The sequence below is a fragment of the Syngnathus typhle genome, linkage group LG1 (assembly GCF_033458585.1).
Source record: "Syngnathus typhle isolate RoL2023-S1 ecotype Sweden linkage group LG1, RoL_Styp_1.0, whole genome shotgun sequence".
Taxonomy (NCBI): domain Eukaryota; kingdom Metazoa; phylum Chordata; class Actinopteri; order Syngnathiformes; family Syngnathidae; genus Syngnathus; species Syngnathus typhle.
In genome coordinates this window covers 1,372,512-1,396,737 of record NC_083738.1, presented here as the reverse complement: position 1 = coordinate 1,396,737, position 24,226 = coordinate 1,372,512, and the positions used below count along the sequence as shown (strand labels likewise).

The 24,226-nt window shown below is 42.1% G+C and overlaps 1 protein-coding gene across 1 annotated transcript in view; it reads left to right on the top strand.

Moving 5' to 3' along the window:
* The window catches only part of spdl1 (spindle apparatus coiled-coil protein 1), a 204,884-nt gene that overhangs the window by 52,228 nt on the left and 128,430 nt on the right, over positions 1-24,226 (top strand). Inside the window, 3 exon segments of the mRNA XM_061276665.1 lie at positions 3,590-3,784; positions 3,876-4,016; positions 17,371-17,469. Coding sequence (XP_061132649.1) covers positions 3,590-3,784; positions 3,876-4,016; positions 17,371-17,469 — 435 coding nt within the window.

Genomic DNA, 24,226 nt, shown 5'->3' with positions numbered 1-24,226 from the left:
TTCGATCTAACACATTGGTACTGCTTACTTATGTTTCCCTTCCATACCGGTCCGTAAATTTACTCGAAACATTAACGGAGCAGCCTATTTTGAAATGAAATAGCCTCGTGCGTATAGCAGCTATAACTATAGCATTAGCCACCCGCAAACACCCATGAGCCTCAGCTCGCAGACTCCCATGAGCCTCAGCAAAATGTCACAGCGGCCCCCTGTAAACAATCACGTTTCTCAAACTCTCTCCCATAAAAGTGATCGGAACCGACTAAAGACTGATTTAACACATTGGTGCTGCTTATTTATGATTCAGTTGGATATTGACCCGTAAATGTACTCAAACATTAACGGAACAGCCTATTTTGAAATGAAATGAAATAGCCTAGCGCGTACAACAGCTATTCAGTGATGCCCCCTAACCACTGTTGCCGTAATGCTGGGAAGTGATGCGACCTTGTAATTTATTAGTCGTACTAAAACGTACTGAAACATTTTGGCAGAGCGCTGTGTACAACCAGTATAGATCAACAAATTCATCAATTGATCCATATATAAGACGCTCTGCATTATAAGGCGCACTGTGTTTTTTTGAGTAAATTTTATGTTTTTAAGTGCCCCTAATAGTGCGGAAAATATGGTACTACCGTTTGTGCAACTCCGTAAAGTTGTTTCATGTGGCTTCTGCCACACAGAGACGTAATATACAAGCACTGAATGAACCAATCACAGCACTCTACGTTTTAGGTACATAGATTGGGGTGCTAAACCAATCAGAATCAGAATCAGCTTCATTGGCCAAACTTGTGCATGCCAAACAAGGAATTTGACTCCGGTTGATTTCAGTCTCTAACAGGCATGTCCAAACAGGCCAAATCCGGCCCCCGTTCAGATTTCATACGGCCCGCAGCTTTGGTCTTATAATGGCCCGCCTGCACTGTCAAATTGAATAAAAAACAATCATGAAACTTGAAACATTAAATCCTCCTATTACCAAAAGGTGGCATCACCAACCTTCTTCGCTCATTTCTGCCATGACGACTGCAAAGAAAACGAGGAAAGTTGACATTGAGGGCCGTCGCTTTCAAGAGAGATGGGCATTACATTACTTCTTCACTCAAAATCAAGGCAATTGTGTTTGTATAAATTCTAAAGAGATGGTTGCCTTGTTTAAGGATTTCAACCTAGAGACACCATCAGACTAAACATGCTAACACATACGACAAGCTAACAGGGAGTGACCGCGCTGTTAAAGTGAAGCAGCTCCAAGCTGAACTGGCTTCGCAACAGCGATTCTTCACACGGGGCTGTGAGTGAAAAGTAAATATTACTTAATATTAAATATTACGAAGTGGCCATGTTAAAACTGTTATAAACCTGTCGACGTGACACAAACTATTACTTTCTGAAAAATATTGTAAATGACAAGAGCAAAATTCACTTGTTTTAATAATAACAGACAACTTTGCATTACTTAAGTCCTGTTTAAAATCTTTATGAGGCAAAAATAATTTTAAATTCATGTAAATTTAAGGTATTTACAACCGTTTTTTTCCAATGTTATCTGACTCTTCAGATATGAATGAAAGTCAGATTTTGTGTTTTTAGAGTTGTTCACATCTGCCTGAGTATCTGGTTATTTTGTCATCTAAAAAATAAAGACAATTGGGAAAATGAAATTTGTTTTATAACAGTGTGTATTTGCATGACATTTTTATAATTAAAAAATGTCCGGGAAAAACTATTGCCTCACGGGCCGCTTCACTTTATCAAATCGGGCCCGTATTGCAAAAAGTTTGGATACCCCTGCTGTACAACATTTAAATGACTAACAGCATTCCGGTTATTAACACCATTTAAGTGGCAAGAACAGGATGTTATTGCCCAGTGATGTCTCTGAGACTCTATGATTGGTTTGAGTTAATCAGAGCGACAGCCTGGGTAAAGAAGCTGTGTCTGTGTCTGCTGGTTTTAGCGTACAGCGCTCTGTAACGCTGTCCGGAGGGAAGTAGTTCGAACAAACTGTGACCTGGGTGAGAAGGGTCTGTCCGCCGCCATTGGTCCATAAATACTTTCGTTTGTGCAAAGTACGTATATACTATATAAAATTATAATTTTTTTTAGTGGGTATATCTTTGTGACTTGGTCATTTCAAAAGTAGCTCGCGAGCTGAAAAAGTTTGGGCACCCCTGGTGTAGGCAGTAGCCATCCCCAAAGAAACTAGTGCGATTTATACTCTGGTGCAATTTATAGACTGGAAACTAGTTTGTGCATTTTCTGGTTTGTAAATTTGAAATTAGTCCTATTTTTAAATAAAGGGATGGGAATTCAGTTAATACAATAGTCAACAGATTAATATATTTTTAAATGCAGCCCTAGAGCAGTGTTTCCCAACTTTTTTTCATTCACGGCACACCTTTTCATTGGAAAAAATCTCACGGCACACCGCCAACAAAAATCTGTTATGCTTCTATATTAACATCAGTTATATTACAACGAAAGACATATGTATGGAGAGTTGAATAATTTATTAGAAATACATACTAAATATTCTTTAAATTGTATTCCTTTTTTTAAATAAGTGACAGTTTTTTAAAAAGGTTTTAGACGGTGTAAGAAATGAACTATTTAAAGTGATCGTGATTAAAATAAAGAATCAACGTGATTTTGTTTACTGTTTTAGACTAGGTCTATAAATATTGCAACAATAAGAACAAAGTCACTTTTAAAGACGCTCTGCTGTTCTGACAGCAGCTGAGTGGCTATCACAGTCGAGGTGTCTCGACTTGACTGTTTATTTTATGTATGTGAAAAATAACCAATCCAGGTTCTCCGGTTGAACTGCATGCTCTGATTTCCATTGGACCACAAACGCACTACAACTGTCATCGTGTCTGTCACTGTTCGCAAAAGCACACAGCAACACACACATAAACTGAACATGTGCCGACGCAATACAATCAGACCGACACAATATGAAATCTCAGGATTCTCTGATTCTCCACGCACGATTAGCAAGTGGCTGACCAGGCCTTGCCCGAACTGACCATTGGTTTGGCGATCCTGTTTACAATTCGCTCCGTAATTAATGTTTGACAATCCCACGGCACAGCTGAACGTCTCTCACGGCACACCAGTGGGTGCTGAGTACAGTGTCAGTATTTTATTTTTTCCAACTTCTCCATCACTGTCACTATCTACTTGTCTCGCTATCCACAATGACAACGTCGCTGTCAATGCTACCTGCATGGGCATCCCATATACCTGCCGCTGCATCCATGCGTCACCAATTTTCTCGTCTGCAAGCACAAGGCAATTCGCTACCTGCTGCTGCCTCCTTCTGATATGGTAGATATGATTACTCTGCTGGGCGCTACACCGCACAGGCGCACAAATTGGAGAATTTCCCATGGCACCCCTGACAATATTTTGCGGCACACCAGTGTGCCGCGGCACCCCGGTTGAAAAACACTGCCCTAGAGTATACGTTTGGTTCTATTCTTAGTTGTGTGTTTTTTTATTATTTATATTTTAAATAACAACAGGGAGCTGTTTGCATTCCCTAAAGTTTTGATTCTCACACATTTATTTCTTATAGGTGACACATTTACAATCTGCTCTGGATGAGTCACAGCTGATTGAGAAACAGCTGAAAGAAAAGCTTGAATTACAAACCAAGGTGCTGAAGAATAAGATGGATGAGATTCGAGTTCTGAATGAAGACACTCAGAGTTCATGTACATCAGAGTCCTTGGATCTGCGGAAAACTGTTCTGGAGTTAGAGAACACAAAGGTGAAGGAGACATTTATCTGCACTTTTGTTGCACACAAAATATGGATGTATCGTGTTGTGTGGTAAAGCTTTATTATTTTTTATCTTGCAGTTGGAGTTGGAACTGGCACTAAAAGAATCAAAGCACAAAGAGCATCAGCTAGAATTGACCAATAGGGGCCTACATCACAACCTCAAGCAAACCACAGAGGAGAAAAACAAGGAAGCTGCCACCTGGTATGCAGCATTGGAGGTAAATATTCGGTTGTACTTACTGTGTTGATTTAATTTTGATTTTTTACAAGTCCCACATGTGGAAATTCCATTTTGCAGCAGCCAAGAGGTGTTAGAAAAGAATGGAGCTGATGTAAGTAGCTGAAACTTATCTGCCGCTGGAAGTAAAATAAAAATTATTAATTTACAAAAACATAACATAAAATAAACAATATGACAGAAAATATCACAAAGGATTGAAGATAAAACACACAATCCCTATCTCTCCAAAAAGGCATCTTTTATAGATAAGTTTGTGCATGATGCACTGCCTGGGGGTATCATTCGTAAGTCTAAAACTGCTTAATTGTGGATACATTAGAAACTCCTGATATATACAGTATTTTCTGCACTATAAGGTGCACTGGATTATAAGGTGCACCTTCATTAAATTTATTTTAGAATTTTCTTTCATGTATAGGGCGCACCGGATTAAAAGGGGCATGGAATAGAAGCTACTGCATCAAACTGGGGTTGACTAGGGTTGCGTTATGCATCCACTAGATGGAATTGTGCTAAAGGAAATGTCAACCCAGTCAATGAGGTAAAGAAAAAAAAAAATCAAACTCCCATTCCACATGAAAGTGATACGGTTTGGCTTCTTACTTGGTCCAGCAACCCCACTCATTTTTGATGGTCATGAACTTTCGAAAAAAGCGAGTGCGTGCGTTGATGCGTAATGTGTTGATTAGCTTGTTAGGTTTGGTGCCGGGTTTGTGTCTGCGCAGCCAAACTTGCTGCGGTGAGGGGGTGTGGTCACTATTGCGCATATGCGGTTCACTATGATTGCCTCCCGACAGGCTTACCTGTATGTTAATCAAGCGATGGGATGGATTCTGGCCTATAGAATAATTTTTTATTTTTTATAAATATCATGCGATCAACTAGTAGTAGATTACTTCTGTGACGCTCCTGATCACGGTTGGCGTACTTCTGAAAGCAATGCGACCTTGTAATTTACTAGTCGCACTGAAACGTAATGAAACATTTTGGCCTAGCGCTGTGAACTAGTATGAATCAACAAATTCATCAATTGATCCATATTTAAAGCGCTCTACAATACAAGGTACACTGTTTTTTTGTAGTAAATTTTAAGTTTTTAAGTGTGCCTAATATTGCGGAAAATACCATAAATATTAATTTGGGGCTTAAGGAGAATGTGTGGAGACTCAGAGGGAACCTTACAGAGGAGTTACTCGTAAGGGTTTTTCAATGGCATGAGTGGTTTGACCGTAAGTTTCACAAAGGGCCATTAGGATGGATAATCTATGACACAGCTCTGAAATTCTGTTTATCTGTTGTTTAGCACAAAAAGTATTGAAATCTTTTGTATACTGTCGTATACTGCTGTTGTGTTTTTCTGAACATTAAACAGAATGTTCAGATTTAATTTGTGGTGTGTCTTTTTCAAGTAAATTACATCCAGAGAAGACGATGGGTGGAAAAGTATTGATTTCATGTTGAGTTCAGCTAGGATGAAGTGAGTTTCAAGCTTCTTCTCCTCCTATAGTGCGGGAAATCAGAATCATAATCTGCTTCCCGCACCACCAAACTCACCAACAGCTTCATACTCCAGGCTGTTAGGATCCTGAACTCTCTCCCCCTTTCTGCGTAGCGTCCTATACTTTGCGCTATGCTTACTGTCTGCTGTATGCACACTGGCTCAGTTTTGCTCCTCTTATTGTGTGAAGGCGAAGGCCTTCACACATATGTTATTCTACACCATTCTCTATTATTGTGTGAAGGCGAAGGCCTTCACACATATGTTATTCTACTCCATTCACTTTATTATTAGTGTGAAGGTGAAGACCTTCACACTATTGTTATTCCTGTCCTTTATTAGTGTGAAAGTGAAGACCTTCACACTATTGTTATTCCTATACTTTATTATTATTCAACTTATTCCGCTCACTTTTTCGCTGATTAACTTACTTCGCACATACTTCAACCGATTCACTCCATTCCACTTTTCACTTATTCCAAAAATTCATGGCATGGGTGCTCACATTTTTCTCGTTCCAAAAATATTCCGTTTTCGCATAATTTACAAATTTATGGCGATTTTTGCCCCATTCATTCTTAATGGCAGATTCAACATTTCACATTTACGTTGTTCCAGTTAGAAATTCACGTAATTCAACACATTCAAATCACATTGGGGACATTCCCAAACTTGCCAAATTCAACATTTTCACGTTTTCATCTTTTATTTTGAAATTCACACCCAATTCACTAATATTTCCTTTTTCCCTTCTCATTTCTACATTTTTCAACCGATTCAACCCATTCCAACTTTCAACTGTTCATCAATTTACTACCTATTCCACAACTTCCCACTTACCAAAAAATTCACGTCTTTTATTTTGAAATTCACACCCAATTCTCCAATATTTCCTTTTTCCCTTCTCATTTCCACATTTTTCAACAGATTACACCCATTCCAACTTTCAACTGTTCATCATTTTTCTACCTATTCCACAACTTCCCACTAACCATAAACTTCACATCTTTTATTTTGAAATTCACACCCAATTCCTTTTTACCTTCTCATTTCTACATTTTTCAACCGATTCAACCCATTCCAACTTTCAACTGTTCATCATTTTTCTACCTATTCCACAACTTCCCACTTACCAAAAACTTCACATCTTTTATTTTGAAATTCACTCCCAATTCCTTTTTCCCTTCTCATTTCTACATTTTTCAACCGATTCAACCCATTCCAACTTTCAACTGTTAATCATTTTTCTACCTATTCCACAACTTCCCACTTACCAAAAACTTCACATCTTTTATTTTGAAATTCACACCCACTTCCTTTTTCCCTTCTCATTTCTACATTTTTCAACCGATTCACCCCATTCCAACTTTCAATTGTTCATCATTTTTCTACCTATTCCACAACTTAACAAAAACTTCACATCTTTTATTTTGAAATTCACACCCAGTTCCTTTTTCCCTTCTCATTTCTACATTTTTCAACCGATTCAACTCGTTTCAACATTATTCTGCAACATTCCTTAAATATTTATTCCACTTCTTCACCTTCACACGCAATTCCTTCAGGAATTGCAAATTCTAGTTATTATTCAACATCTTCTGCCCACTTTTTTGACGCTTAACTACTTCCACATACTTCAACCGATTCACTCCGTTCCACTTTTCACTTATTCCAAATATTCATGGCACGACTGCTCACATTTTTCTCGTTCCAAAAATTTTCCGTTTTCGCATAATTCATAAATTTATGGCGATTTTTGCCCCATTCATTCTTAATGGGAGATTCAACATTTCACATTTACGTTGTTCCAGTTTGAAATTCACATCCTTCAACACATTCAAATCACATTGGGGACATTCCCAAACTTGCCAAATTCAACATTTTCACGTTTTCATCTTTTATTTTGAAATTCACACCCAATTCCTTTCTCCCTTTTCCCTTCTCATTTCTACATTTTTCAACCGATTCAACCCATTCCAACTTTCAACTCTTCATCTTTTCTCTACCTATTCCACAACTTCCCACTTACCAAAAACTTCACATCTTTTATTTTGAAATTCAACCAAATTTCTCTAAAATTTCCTTTTTTCTACTCTAATTTCTACATTTTTCAACCGATTCAACCCATTCCAACTTTCAACTGTTCATCATTTTTCTACCTATTCCACAACTTCCCACTTACCAAAAACTTCACAGCTTTTATTTTGAAATTCACACCCAATTCCTTTTTCCCTTCTCATTTCTACATTTTTCAACCGATTCAACCCATTCCAACTTTCAACTGTTCATCATTTTTCTACCTATTCAACAACTTCCCACTTACCAAAAACTTCACATCTTTTATTTTGAAATTCACACCCACTTCCTTTTTCCCTTCTCATTTCCACATTTTGTGCAGTGATGATGTCTCCTGCAGTCGAAAAAACTTGTTCTGCCGCAACACTGGTGCCTGGAATACACAGGTACGTCTTTGCAAGCCTGGAAATAAGAGGAAAATGGACTGCATTCCTTGCCCACCAATCAAGATGGTCCTCAGAGAGACGGAGAGCTGTAGTACTAGTACAGTACTTGTTAACTTATTCTTGAGCCCTGGCGTAGGCAGATCGGGGCTGTGGCTGCCTTTCGGCTTGAGTGACGTGCTTCCCCAGCAGATCCTCCAACAGGGAAGATGACAAAGCTCTGTGTACCTCTTCCATGTCTGTTTGGTGGGTCCTCTTCCCCTGCAACAGGTGTTTGTTCCTCGTAAACAAATAATGAGGAAAACGTGTATACCGAAAGGCTCAAATGTTTATCACAACTTCATTGTTAAATTGACATTTGATACAAATGTTTGAATTTGATATTGAATTATGTACAAAATAAATAAATGTTATATTATGCAGAATATGCACAGAGTAACACTTTACAGAGAATATTATATAATACAATATACCGTAATGTTCGGACTATAAGTCGCTCCGGAGTATAAGTCGCACCAGCCATAAAATGCCCAAAGAGTATAAGTCGCATTTGGGGGGGCAATTTATTCGACAAAATCCAACACCAAGAACAGACATGAACGAGCAACAACAGGCTAAACGATACGGTATGCTAACGTGACAAACACAAACGAGGAGCTGAGAACAGGCCTGACGTAACATTCAGTTATTTAAAAAAAACATTACATAAATAACGTTCATAAAACCATTTGTGTCACTCCAATTTATTAAATCCATCGATCGTCCTTTGTCAACAATGCCATGTGCCGCGCCGCAGTCCAAATTATTCCACAGGCCCATACAACGATATATAAACTATATTTTAAATAACTCACATGAACAACAATATTATCAAACCGTTTGTGTCACTCCAAATCAGGGCTGTGGACTCGGACTCGGTCGGACTCGGTCATTGTTGCCGGACTCGGACTCTGTGCTGATTTTGACCGAGTCCACCGAGTCCGACAATAAGAAAAATAAACATTTGTGTTTATTTGTCATGCGTAATTGCTTCGCTTGAGTTCAATATGTTTTTTGGTCAAACGCGTATGCATGTGAGGGGAAATCCCACAAAGGAGGAGGGACAAACAGAGCGATTGGTTTTGCTGGCTTTTTAATGAATGGCGACTGTGACTACGGGTGCCCAATAGGTCGAGAAAAGCTGACAAGACGCTTGCCAAAATGGCAAGGAAAAAATGCACAGCTAAACGAATATATGACGATGAACACAGGACGTTTTTAACAGAGTTAAAGTTGTTTTTTGTTGAACGCTATGGCAAGCCATTCTGCCTGATGTCGGACGTCATTGGCGCATTTAAAAGCTTCAAATGGTCAGCGCCACTTCAGCTCACTTAATGCCAATATCGATAAGGACTTTGCAAAAGGTACTGAATTTCGCAAGCACAAGTTTGGAGACTTTGAAAAGTCAGGCAGAAAAATAGGTACAGTTTTTCAAAAAATTACGAAGCACTCAGAGACTGTCACACTTGCATTGTTTCAACTGGCTTGGAACATTGCACGGGCTAAAAAGCCATAAAATGAAGTGGAGTTCGTTAAAATATGCCCAGGGCTCGAAGCTTATTTTTTGCCCAAGTTGCCCTCTGGCAAGTTGGAGAAAATTTTACTTGCCCGAAACAAAATTTTACTTGCCCGAATTTTTTTGGAGTGGATTTTTACTTGCCCGACACATTTTTGCAATAAAAAAGACAACACTATAAGTTTTGCCTTCATATGCCTTCGTATCCGCCAACCGGAAACAAGCTCTGCTGGTGCGCAGGCGCAGAAGAGCCAGAGACGGGTGACGGAGCATGCATTTAATTACGAAGCGCTTTGCCGTTATCAATGTATTGCAGACTTACACGAGAAACTAACCGCTCCCTAGAAAACAAAATGTCGGACCAGAAGCGGCAGAAGTTGCGAGAAATTATGCACAAAATCGTCTTTTTACAGCTTGAAAACATGGTATTATGGCAGGGCAAGTTCGGGCAAGTGAGGAAAAATTCTACTTGCCCGTCTGCCATCGCTACTTGCCCCGGGCAATCGGGCAATCGTTAGTTTCGAGCCCTGATGCCTCAGTGACGTTATTGAATTTTATTTTCATTATTTTTGCCTGCCTGCCTGCCTGTGTGCGTCCACGTACAAGACCCACAATGCCCCGCGCGCAGCCAAGATGGAAAAACCCTGGAGCAGCGAGAGAACAATGTTTTGCCTCTAGATTTGGGGGGGAAACTGAGCGTAAGTTACGATCAATGCGGCCACGTTGAGTTGCACTTAGGCTAATTTTTACATTATGTACCAATGTCAAGGACGATTATGTCACCCAGGTTATATCAACGATGTATTTCGATAGTTATGGGGTCGTCACTAATTATTTGTGTTTAGATAAATGTCTGAGCTATAATGGTGTAAACAATGATTAAAACTTGAAAGTATCTGTTTATTGTATTCGTTTATATGTTTAATAAAGACAAAGCCACCACAAAACTGTTGTAATTATTTAGATTTTGATCTAAATTAGCCTTGAATAAAGATTAAGCAGTCACATGAATTAACAGAAAAAATGGACAGCCGCACTCGGACTCATGGTCAAGAGGCCGGACTCGGTGCAAAAATCCGACCGAGTCCACATCCCTGCTCCAAATCATTAAATCCATCGATCAAATTTCTCGTCTTTTATCGATCGTCCTTTGTCAACAATGCCCTGTGCCGCGCCGCAGTTCAAATTTTTCCACAGGCCCATACAACGATATATAAACTATATTTTAAATAACTATCACATAAACAATATTATCAAACCATTTGTGTCGCTTCAAATCATTAAATCCATCGATCAAATTTCTCGTCTTTTATCGATCGTCCTTTGTCAACAATGCCGTGTGCCGCGCCGCAGTTGCAATTATTCCACAGGCCCATACAACGATATATAAACTATATTTTAAATAACTATCACATAAACAACAATATTATCAAACCATTTGTGTCACTCCAAATCATTAAATCCATCGATCAAATTTCTCGTCTTTTATCGATCGTCCTTTGTCAACAATGCCGTGTGCCGCGCCGCAGTTCAAACTATTCCACAGGCCCATACAACGATAAATAAACTATTTTAAATAACTATCACATAAACAAGAATATTATCAAACCATTTGTGTCACTCCAAATCATTAAATCCATCGATCAAATTTCTCGTCCTTTATGTCATCCTGGTGACAGAGGACATGTCCAGAGGATATGGCGCTTTAAAGTGTTAATTACGTTATTTGATTTTTTCTCTCTATTTTTCATGTTTTGAATATGTTCAAGATAAAGATATCAAAGCATGTGAAGTGATCAACGATACTAAAAATAACATGTGAAGTGGTCAACTATACTTGTAAGTGATGTGTTAATGATCAAGTAAAAATTTGTGAAAAAAAACACATAAGTCTCTCCTGAGTATAAGTCGCCCCGCCACCCAAACTATGGAAAAAAACGCAACTTATAGTCCGAAATTTACGGTAATAAAAATTACTTGGAGTTGTGCAGCAGCCTCAATAGCCACTCTGTCAGAGGTCTCCTCTATGTCTTCCTCCGACAGGAAGGGCAGGCATTTAACCCGAGGGTCGAGGGCAGCAGGTATCTGAAGAGTTTGCTTTTCCTGCTCACTGCTGTATCTCTTGCTGAGGTCCTCGTGTATGGCTGTCTTTATTTCCCTGACCAGTGGAGACATCCCAGGACTGTCCTTTATCTCATTGAGGAGTTTAGCTTGCAGAGGAGCAATTAGAGTGGGGCTTCTCTCTGTTGACATGACGGTTGTTGCATCCTTCAGGGGCTTGAGGTCTGCTATGATATCCTCTGCATTTGTGACATCAGCCTCACTGAGTGTACATAGGTGTTTCTCTGCTCTTCAAGATTCAAGATTCAAGAGTTTTTTATTCGCCATGTTTGAGCGTGCCAAACAAGGAATTTGACTTTGATAGAAACACACCCTCTGTTCAACATTTAGGTGACTAACAACATTCAGGACATGTGAATAATGGCAAAAACAGTGTAGACAAATTCAAAAAGGTGTGAGGAGCAGGATGTTATTGCACAGTAGCAATAACAGTCTCTGACTTCTCACTTGAGGGGAGAGGAGTGTGGCGGTGATGGCAGGCTGCTGCTCCAAAGACCTGCTCACCATCTCAAAGGGACTATTCCATCTAGTACAGCAGTCTACCTTCAGTTTGTTCTTGGGCATGTTAAGCAGTTTCTGGTTCTCTTCAAGCTGATGTGCACCGACTCTGCTGCGGTGGAAGAAAATGCCGATGCGTCTCACTCTTCCTAGCAGTCTGGCCACACTTGGCACCTTCAGGGCATGTTGAGCCGCAAGGTTCAGCGTGTGGGCGTAGCATTTCAGATGGCTGAAGTTACCCAGCTGGGCAGCGCCAACCATATAGCTGCATTGTTTGTAACTAGAACAACTTCTTCATTTGCGATGTTCCATTCATTTAAAGCACTGTTTAGCAGCTCAGCCATATTAGCACCCGTGTGGCTTTCATGCATTGGTCTTGTTTGAAGCACGTGAAGCTCCCACAACAAATGACTCGGTGGCAACAGACGTCCACACATCACATGTAACGGCGACTCGGTCTGCATTCTACAGCGATGATGTTATGTCTGCTTTAGTCTGCTTGTAGAGTGCCGGGACGGCCGTGTCGGTGAAATAGAGTCAGGTTGGGATGATGTACCTCGGCGCCGTTGCCTCCATCATTAACCGAAGTACCCGATTCTCTACAATCGAGTACGGTTATTGCAATGAAATCCGTGATGCCTTTCGTAATTCGCTTGGCCTTTTGCGATGTGTTTGGCAGCTTACTCAGAGCGTCCTCAATTGTTCTCTGACTGCTAGTAGCAACAGCAGCAGTCGGCTTTCCCACCTCCTCTGTAGGGTGTAATCGTGCTGTGTGACTTCTCATATTCGTTGTGTTGCCAAAGTATTTTATTTTAGCGTGACAAATCTTGCATACAACGTAGCTTTTGTTCAATTTATTTCCTCTGTCTGTTCCTCAGCATCGCGTCTCTACTTTTTGCAGACGACCTGGTGCTGTTGGCTTCTTCAAGCCGTGATTTCTTGCTCTCATTGGAGCGGTTCGCAGCAGAGTGTGAGGCGGTCAGGATGAGAGTAACCACCTCCAAATCCGAGTCCATGGTCCTCAGTCGGAAAAGAGTGGAATGCCCTCTCCGGATCGGGGATGAGATCCTGCCCCAAGTGGAGGAGTTCAAGTATCTTAGGGTCTTGTTCCAGAGTGAGGGCAGGATGGAGTGCGAGATCGACAGGCGGATCGGTGCAGCGGCAGTAATGCGGACTCTATACCGGTCCGTCGTGGTAAAGAGAGAGCTAAGCCAAAAAGCAAAGCTCTCAATTCACCGGTCGATCTACGCTCCTACCCTCACCTATGGTCACGAGCTATGGGTCGTGACCGAAAGAACGAGATGAGGATATGAGCGGCCGAAATGAGTTTCCTCCGCTGGGTGTCCCGGCTCTCCCTTAGAGATAGGGTGAGAAGCTCGGTCATGCGATTGTTGGAGCTTGTGCGCAGCGGTAGGTTAAATGCTGCTGGTATCGACTGAGTGTGTTGCTATGATTGTGTGCGTCTTTGACACAAAGTGAGGATATACATTTCATTTTCACTCTTGTCTACTGATGTGCTGTTTGTCTGAACGTGGTTTGTTTCGTGTGTGCGCCGTTTGATAGCTTCGGCGCACTCCTTTAAGTTTTCCTTGCATCGTACGAGTAGCCGTTACGCAGCGCCACGGCGACTACCGGTCGCCAGCAAATGTATTTTGTTGTCTGAATGACTTGTATTTGGTGTGTTGGCGAGAGTATTTCATTTATGGTTATTTAGTATAGCAGAACAGTTTTGCACAGTTAGTTATGTAATGTGTGCCGTCTACTAGTGTTGTGTGACGTCAGAAGTTCAGCGTTGACTTGCGTATTTCTGTCTGTTGCAGAACCCCCCCCCCCACACACACAAACCACACACACACTTCACGCAAGAATCACACACGCAAGAATCACATTCACTCACCCAAACACTCACCCATGTACATTACACACACCTGCTCTCACATCCTTACAACCAAACGTGTGCCTATAAAGGATTTTGCTGGTTTTCTGTACTATGCCCATATGAGCCACAGTGCGTGTTACTTTTTTGCCAATAATTCAGTAAAGCAATCAAAACTGAACCACGTGTTCCCTCCTGATTTCTGACCGACACCTGGGGGCGAAAAGAGCATAACCATCCGAGCCATCCCCTATACTCCTCAGGCTCCCCAACAGAAACAGTAGGTTTATTTACATTTCAAAAACCAGAAGCCATTCATTCACAAATGTGATTGCACTTTAGTTTACATATTTGCAGTGCCTTGCGAAAGTATTTGGCCCCCTTGAACCTTTCAACATTTCACGACATTTCAGACTTCAAACATAAAGATATAAAAGTGAATTTTTTTGTCAAGAATCAACAAGTGGGACACAATCGTGAAGTGGAACGAAATTTATTGGATAATTTAAACTTTTTAACAAATAAAAAACTGAAAAGTGGGGCGTGCAATATTATTCGGCCCCCTTGCGCTAATACTTTGTAGCGCCACCTTTTGCTGCAATTACATCTGCAAGTTGCTTGGGGTATGTCTATCGGTTTTGCACATCGAGAGACTGGAATTCTTGCCCATTCTTCCTTGCAAAACAGTTCAAGCTCAGTGAGGTTGGATGGAGAGGATTTGTGAACAGCAGTATTCAGCTCTTTCTACAGATTCTCGATTGGATTCAGGTCTGGACTTTGATTGGGCCATTCTAAGACCTGGATACGTCTATTTGTGAACCATTCCATTGTAGATTTGGCTTTATGTTTTGGATCATTGTCCTGTTGGAAGATAAATATCCGTCCCAGTCTCAGGTCTTTTGCAGACTCCAACAGGTTTTCTTCCAGAATGGTCCTGTATTTGGCTCCATCCATCTTCCCATCAATTTTAGCCATCCTCCCTGTCCCTGCTGAAGAAAAGCAGGCCCAAACTATGATGCTGCCACCACCATGTTTGACAGTGGGGATGGTGTGTTCAGGGTGATGAGCTGTGTTGCTTTAACGCCAAAAACCGTTTTGCATTGTGGCCAAAAAGTTCGATTTTGGTTTCATCTGACCAGAGCACCTTCTTCCACATGTTTGGTGTGTCTCCCGGGTGGCTTGTGGCGAACTTTAAACAAGACTTTTTATGGATATCTTTGAGAAATGGCTTTCTTCTTGCCACTCTTCCATAAAGGCCAGATTTGTGCAGTGCACGACTGATTGTTGTCCTATGGACAGACTCTCCCACCTCAGCTGTAGTTATCTGCAGTTCATCCAGAGTGATCATGGGCCTCTTGGCTGCATCTCTGATCAGTCTTCTCCTTGTTTGAGATGAAAGTTTGGAGGGACGGCCGGGTCTTGGTAGATTTGCAGTGGTCTGATACTCCTTCCATTTCAATATAATTGCTTGCACAGTGCTCCTTGAGATGTTTAAAGCTTGGGAAATCTTTTTGTATCCAAATCCGGCTTTAAACTTCTCCACAACATTATCTCGGACCTGCCTGGTGTGTTCCTTTGCCTTTGTCTGGTTCTCTCTGCGCTTTAAACAGAACCCTGAGACTATCAAAGAGCTTGATTACACACAGGTGCATTCTATTTATCATCATCAGTCATTTAGGACAACATTGGATCATTCAAAGATCCTCACTGAACTTCTGGAGGGAGTTTGCTGCACTGAAAGTAAAGGGGCCGAATAATATTGCACGCCCCACTTTTCAGTTATGTATTTGTTAAAAAAGTTTAAATTATCCAATAAATTTCGTTCCACTTCACGGTTGTGTCCCACTTAATTAAAATTTTATATCTTACTGTTTGAAGCCTGAAATGTGGCGAAATGTTGAAAGGTTCAAGGGGGCCGAATACTTTTGCAAGGCACTGTAAATGTTCAGATATTAGGACGATAGACAGTTTTTGTGTCATTTGAATGAGGCGAAATTACATGCTTTTTCTCTCGAATACATTGTTATAATCGTTTGTTTCAAATGTACTGTAAATATTTTCTGTCACACATTGTGACGGTTTTAAAAAGGTATTAAAAAAGTATTAAATTCCACTTGGGAATTTTTGTATACACCATGTACCAATAAGACCTGTGGTTTCAGCATACCATTTCCCCGCAATCCATGTGCATCCATATCAAAGTCAAAGTCTGCTTTATTGTCAATCTCTTCACATGCCAAGACACACAAAGAAATCGAAATTACGTTTCCACTATCCCACGGTGACAAGACATAGTACACGACCTACATACAAGCAAACAACACAAAATAAAAACAAGAAGGCACAAACAATGAATAATAAGAGTGATGAATAAATAATAAATAAACAAACACAATAAATATCAGATGTGTCAAAGAAATGAGACTGAATAAGTGGACAAACCTGTTAACGCTCTGCGGTCCCTACCAACGCTGATACAACAAAAGTCATCCTCTCTCCTGTAACCAAATCCAGTCTCACAATTCTACAGTGGAACTGTAATTCCCTTCCCGCCAAGATCAGATTTGGCGGACCTTTGCTCAACATCAATGCCGTCCTCCTTCAAGAAACCAAGATCGGATTTGAAGACCCCACTCTTAATCTCCCTGGATACAATGCGATCTGAAAATATCGCGACAGATTCGGCACAAAATACCAGGAGGCGGCTTGGGTGTCTATGCAATGATCTCCCATACTTTGTCCACCAGTTACTATTTTTACTTGGTGTCTTATCAGTGTGGAATAGGGAGGAACGTAACTTTGTATGCCTGATACATGTAAAGAAATTGAAAGTAAAAATTATAATTAGTGTTACCCAAAGTGGGATAAATAGTTTAAAATGTATCGATTTTTCTATTCACAATAAATAGAGATCTTAATCAACTGGCAGTTCGTCCTGACACATACGTTGGTCACCTGATATGTGTCAAGGAGAAAATTAGCTTTGTTCTAGTTCCATACATACAGTAGTGCAAGATAGTGAATTGGGGGATAAGGATGGACATTCGGACTAAGCGATGGAAAAGATGCAGGGCAGTCTCTTGATAACCGGAGCTAGACATGCCTGAGATATTGCATTGATATTGTATGCTGAGGGTAATTATCATTCAAGTCGAAATAATTATTCAAATACACATTCGAGACCAGTTATTGCATGGTCTGTGCTCAAATTTATGATTTTGAATTGTTCATAGGTTTCATGGAATGGTATTTTACATATTTTTCTTATGTCAAGGCCGAGGACTATATATATGTAATTTCTTTGCTTCTTTACTTTTAATACAGAAATCTCGTGAGGTGAATCGTGAACTCCAGGTACATATGGAAAGAGTTCTACAACAAGCCCAGGATCCAAACAGCAAGGGCAATTCTCTTTTCGCTGAGGTAAATGTCAAATGGCCAACATTTCTGAAATAGTTTTCTCTGTTTTGACAGAATCAAGATTCTTGAATTTTTGTGAGCACATTTAGAATTCAGGTCTGTTCATCGCACTCCTGTGTGTGTGCGTGCGTGGCGTTCAAATACGCATGTGTTTGTGTGCGCGTGGGTTTGTTTGTGTGTGTGTGTATGTGTGCGGGTGTGGGTATACACAAACATACAGCCGAAGTTGACCGCCTCAGGAGTCAACATATTTGTTTTTTGACGTAAAATGTCGGGAAAAATCTTTGTCTCTGTTCTGGGACAAAGCTTCAGAAACCAGCGTTAGTTGGTGTTTTTCTTTAGCGGGTTGTCAACCTTTGATGCCCGACTGCAATCGTGTGCGTCTTGTTTCCAGAAATCTTCCTTCACGAGAACACAACGGTTCATGCTGAGAGTTTCTCTACTGTATTGTCATTGTTTTTTTGTAGTTTTATGTACGCTACGACTTTGCTACTTGATGTTCCTTTTGGAACAAATTAGTGTAGAGATCTAAGTGTCTATTGTGTGTGTGTGTGTGTGTGCGTGTGCGTGTGCGTGTGCGTGTGCGTGTGCGCGTGCGCGTTTGTATAAAGTTTGTATGTACAATGCTGGTTTGTGTGTCTCGGTGGTAGAGTGGCCGTTTCCCAACCCATAGATTACGGGTCCGTTCCGTGGCCATTGTGACCATGTCGAAGTGCCCGTGAACCCCGAGTTGCTCCTGATGGCATGTCATCAGTAAGTAAATGAGGAAGCTGTGTGATGTGTTTTGAGTACGAAAGGTAGAAAAGCGCTAGTCAAGTACGTTCACCACCTGGGCTACAGCTAACCCATCTTTCTCTATGTTAAAAGCGCCCTAAAATTCAAACGGAGAAATTGACCAGAAGAAATCCAGCTATGTTGGTGTAGAAATTGCACTTTCATCTGCAATGTCTTTTGTTGTAATTTGCCTGTATCATAAACCATCAGCTAAATTGTATTTTTATAAAAACCTAAACTTCCTATTTAAATAGGTAAATTATAATTACCCACCAGGTAATTGAGAAGGGACTGCAGATGGGGGCTCCCCCTTCCAGGATGACCAGGCTGCAATGGAAGAAGAGTATGAAACAATACTAAATAAAGTAATATACTGTAGATGTCAATAATCAAATGAAGAGCTGCAGGAAGACACCCTCAGTCATCAGGGTTGACTGCCTTGCTCCTCAAGGGACTCTTCTTTGTAGCTCCTGAAGTACGCAGACGACACCACTCTCATCGGACTGATCCGGGACAGTGATGATACGGCGTACAGATAGGAGGTGGGGAGACTAGTCCACTGGTGCACCTAAAACCACCTGGAGCTGAACCCGCTCAAGAAAGTGCAGATGACAGTGGATTTCAAGAGAGACCCATCGCTAATTCAGCCCCCTCACCTTCTTCAGCAATGCTTTTCCCACCACAAACAAGTTCCTGGGATTCTCAATCTCCCGGGACCTTATGTGGACCATCCACAGAGATTCTATCTGAAAGAAGGCCCAGCAGAGGTACGTTCTGAGATAGCTCAGGAGCTGCTAAAGACCTTCTACATTGCCATCACCCAGTCTATCTTCTGCACCTCCATCACTGTCTGGTTTGGATCGGCCACCAAGCAAGACAAGCACAGACTGCAACGGACAATCAGGACTGCGGAAAAGATAATGGGGACCAATCTCCCATCTATCCAAGACTTGCACCTGTCCAGGACCAAGAAACATGCACGTAACATCTCTACAGACCCTTCTCACCCAGGTCACAGTCTGTTCGAAGTAGGAGGGGCAAACCCATTCGAGTAAACAATTCAATTTCGCTCTCATAATGGCAGGGAAAAAAATGCACAGCTAAACATAAATATGAAGATGAACACGGGACGTTTTTAACAGAGTGGGAAAGTTTATATTTTTTTGTTGAACGTAATGGCAAGCCATTCTGCCTGATATGTCAGACGTCATTAGCGCATTTCAAAGCTTCAAATCTTCAGCGCCACATCAGCTCACTCCATGCTAACATCGATAAGGACTTTCCAAAAGGGACTGAATTTTGCAAGCGCAAGTTGGAGACTTTGAAAAGTCAGGCAGAAAAACAGTTACAGTTTTTCCAAAAACACGCTTGCATCATATGAACTGGCTTGGAACATTGCACGAGCTAAAAAGCCATACAATGAAGGGGAGTTCGTTAAAAAATGCCTCAGTGACGTCGTTGAAATCTTGTTTCCTGAAAACGACAAACTGAAACGAATGGTATCAGACATCCAACTGTCCCGCCACACTATTGAACACAGAATATCGGACATTAACAGGAATGCCAGAAGTCGCACTAAGCAACATGCATAGTAAGTGAAAAAACGCTATTGTAAATTATTATGGTTTTGTTTGTGGACTTTGTTGAACGGAGAGTTCATGTGTCTGAGACAGTGCACGCAATGTTCATTGTTGAAAATGATTGGCCTGTGGTCTGAGTACAGTAGGAGTCAATTCCTGTGATTATCATGTTGGTGAGTGACATGATAATGTCACACAATAAATTTGGCTGAGCAGAGGTGTGCGTGTAAGAGGCAAGGATGGGGTGATGTTCATGTGTGCCCATGTGTATGATGTGGCTCTTTGCGGTAACAGTAAAAAAATGTGGCTCTTATTCTCTGACTGGTTGGCCACCCCTGGCTAAGACCCTCGGCACTGATTAACTAGTTTGCAGATGTGACCCCCGAAACGTGTTCACTCTCGCCCCCACCCTGCTTTCTCTCAATAAATAGTCTCTTGCAAGAGGCGAAAGTCAGACTGCTTTCAAGCACCTCTGTACTACACAGGGCTGATGATGGCTTTCCCCGCTTGTAAGCGGAAAATGAGCAAACTCACGTGTGGTTCTTGCGTAAAAGGTGGAGTGGGAAAAACTCTTGATGAATCTATTACACAAAATGATTTTGTAATTAATCTTGGTGTTGCTAAACTCTGTCCTTTTAAAAACACGAAGAACATTACTAGCACTGCATGCATTCACCTTTGCTAAGCTCCATTCCATTCTATTAGCACGTGATCCAGAAATTATGCATTTGTTATGTCGCGCCTAAGGTATTATTTTCTGCTCTACCTATGTCCAGTATTAAATGTTTACAGTTAATGAACAAGATAGACCGCTCACAAGGACGAGAAACTCGTATCACATACTAGCAAACTTGCAGTCGCTCCCGGTCCGCTTGAGATGTGACTTCAAGTTTCTGTTACTAATCTATAACATATTACATTGCCTACCGCCTTCCTATCTCGTCGCCCTAGTTGTACCGTACGTTCCCTGCCAAAATCTTTGTTCACAAAACACAGATTTCTTTAGTGACCCCAATGGTTAAAAAGAGTCTGTAGGGTCGAGAACATTTTCTATGCAGGCTTCAGAGCTTTGGAATCCACTACCCACAGATATCAGATGCTGCTACCTTAGTATAAGCATTCAAGACACGATTAAAGTCGCATTTCTACGCCCTTGCCTTTAATTAAACTACACTGGCTTATATGGCTACAGTTTGTGCTCTCGCTCCTGCCCTCTTCTCTACGTCTTGGGGGCAAAGTCTGCCCAAACTGAAAGAAGTTCTGCATCAGCTGACAGATGAGAGATTTGAGGTGGACTACCTACCCGCAGGCGCTACCATGATGACTGAGGGTGTCTTCCTGCAGCTCTTCATTTGATTATTGACATCTACAGTATATTACTTTATTTAGTATTGTTTCATACCCCAGGGTCACACGCGACCCCCCAGATATAGCACCGCGCCCCCCAAGGGGGGCGCGCCCCACTATTTGAGAAGCACTGACCTAATGGGTCCCCGTAGTCACAGTCGCCATTCATTAAAGAGCCAGCAAAACCAATTGCTCTGTTTGTCCCTCCTCCTTTGCGGGATTTCCCCTCACGCTCATGCGCGTTTGACCAAAAACCATATTGAACTCAAGCGAAGCAAATACGCACAAAAAATAAACACAAATGTTTCTTTTTTTTATTGTCGAACTCGGTGGATCAAAATCAGCTCAGAGTCCGGCTAAAATGACTGAGTCCGTCCGAGTCCCAGAGTCCGAGTCCACAGCCCTGGTCTGCACACACAAGTCCGCACAAAAGCTGATGTATGATGTCACAGTATTGGTGAGTTCATGCAGGTCGGAAGTTGCAGCTTTGAAACACCCCAAAGCAGGCTTGGAGGTCCTGCTTTGACTCCACTGTCCATTTCCTCACGGTCCACACCGCAGGCTTAGAAGTTTTTAATTTCTACCTGTAGGCTGGGATCAGATGAACTAGACAGTGGTCCGAGAGTCCTAAAGCTGCACGGGGCATAGAGCGGTATGCGTCCTTTATTACGGAGTAGCAGTGGTCCAGTGTCTGTGTCCCTCTGGTGGGACACGTTATCTGCTGTCTGTATTTGGTAAGTTTGTGTGTGAGGTTCGCTCTGTTATAATCACCCAAAACAATGATCAGTGAGTTTGGTTGTTTTCTCTTCATGTCTGTTACCTGGTCAGCCAGCAGCTTGTGTGTTTGTGGTGGAATGTAACAACCGTCATTACGATCGAGAAGAACTCTCTTTGTGAATAAAACGGCCAGCAGTTTCTAGGAGAGGGCTACAAGACTCTTTCAACACCGTGACATCAGTACGCCAACCTTCATTAATATAGAAACATAGACCACCTCCCTTTGTTTTTCGGTGAGCTCCGTGTTTTGATCGACTCGTAGTAGCCTAATCCAGGCAGCCCCACGGCATAGTCGGGGACGAGTTTGGTGAGCCACGATTCGGTGAAGCATAGGACGACGGATCTGCTAACGTCCGGGTTCCTTGGGATGAGAAGCAGCAGTTCGTCCATCTTGTTCGCCAAGGAGCAGACATTTGCCAGATGTATCTATGGTTGGGGAGCGCTTAACCCTCTCTGCCTCAACTTCACGAGGGCTCTGGCGCGCTTGCCACGCTACCGTCTCTGGCAGAACTTGTAGAATGCCTCCGCTTTGTCTAGAAATCACTAGTAATCTCTGTCAAACAGCCTGGATCAGTGGAAACCGGAGAGAAAGTACCAGAAGAAGACTGTCCGATGTTTAACAGTTCTTCTCTGCTAAAAGTGATCCGGGATGGGCAGCAGAAGATGCAAAAAACACACAAAATAACACAAAGTAACAGAGAGCAAGTCACCGAGGCGGCCATCCGCGGCGTCGTCTTAGAAGGAAAAAAACGAAATCATGTCAAATTTGGCGTACATTTTTTTATTTTTTTTATTTTTGGTTCGTGGTTGAAAAATGTAGAAATTAAAGTGAAAAATAAAGGTTTGCGTGAATTTTAAACATGAAAATGTGAACATTTTTAATTTAGCAATCTGGTAATGTCAAATATGCCTCAATTTGAATTGAATGTGCTGAATGATGTGAATTTGAAACTCAAACAACATAAATACGAAATGTTGAATGTGCCATTAAGAATGAATGGGGAAAGATTTGCAGAAAATTGGAATTTTGCGAAAACTGGAAATAGCGTGAATATTTGGAATACGTCAAAAGTGGAGTGGAGTGAATCTGATGAATTATGTGGAAGAAGTAGCACGTCAAATAAGTGAAGAGAATAAAATAGCAGAATTATGTATGGGAGTTCGCTCAACCAGTTCACATGTGTTTTGTGAACTTGGAGAAGGCGTTCGACCGTGTCCCTCGGCAAGTTCTGTGGAGGGTGCTTCAGGAGTACGGGGTGCCGAGTCAACTGATAAGGGCGATTCGGTCCCTGTATCACCGATGCCAGAGTTTGGTCCGCATTTCCGGCAGTAAGTCGGATTCGTTCCCAGTGAGGGTTGGACTCCGCCAAGGCTGCCCTTTGTCACCGATTCTGTTCATAACTTTTATGGACGAGGCGTTGAGGGTGTCCGGTTTGGGGACCTCAGCATCGCGTCTCTGCTTTTTGCAGACGACGTGGTGCTTTTGGCTTCTTCAAGCCGTGATCTCCAGCTCTCACTGGAGCGGTTCGCAGCCGAGTGTGAAGCGGTCGGGATGAGGGTCAGCACCTCCAAATCAGAGTCCATGGTCCTCGATCGGAAAAGGGTGGAATGCCCTCTCCGGATCGGGGATGAGATCCTGCCCCAAGTGGAGGAGTTTAAGTATCTTGGGGTCTTGTTCACAAGTGAGGGGAGGATGGAGCGTGAGATCGACAGGTGGATCGTCTGCAGTAATGTGGACTCCGTACCGGTCCGTCGTGGTAAAGAAAGAGCTGAGCCAAAAGGCAAAGCTCTCAATTTACCGGTCGATTTGCGCTCCTACCCTCACCTATGGTCACGAGCTATGGGTCGTGACCGAAAGAACGAGATCCCGGATACAAGCGGCCGAAATGAGTTTTCTCCGCAGGATGTCCAGGCTCTCCCTTAGAGATATGGTGAGAAGTTCGGTCAACCGGGAGAGACTCGGAGTAGAGTCGCTACTCCTCCACGTTGAGAGGAGCCAGATGAGGTGGCTCGGGCATCTCATCAGGATTCCTCCTGGAAGCCTCCCTCGGGAGGGTTCCGGGCATGTCCCACCGGTAGGAGACCCCGGGGACGACCCAGGACGCGCTGGAGAGACTGTCTCTCAGCTGGCCTGAGAACGCCCTGGGATCCCCCGGGATGAGCTAGATGAAGTGGCTGGGGAGAGGGAAGTCTGGGAGTCCCTCCTGAAGCTGCTGTCCCCGCGACCCGACCCCGGATAAGCGGAAGAAGATGGATGGATGGATAGTCTGACGTCAGCAGCC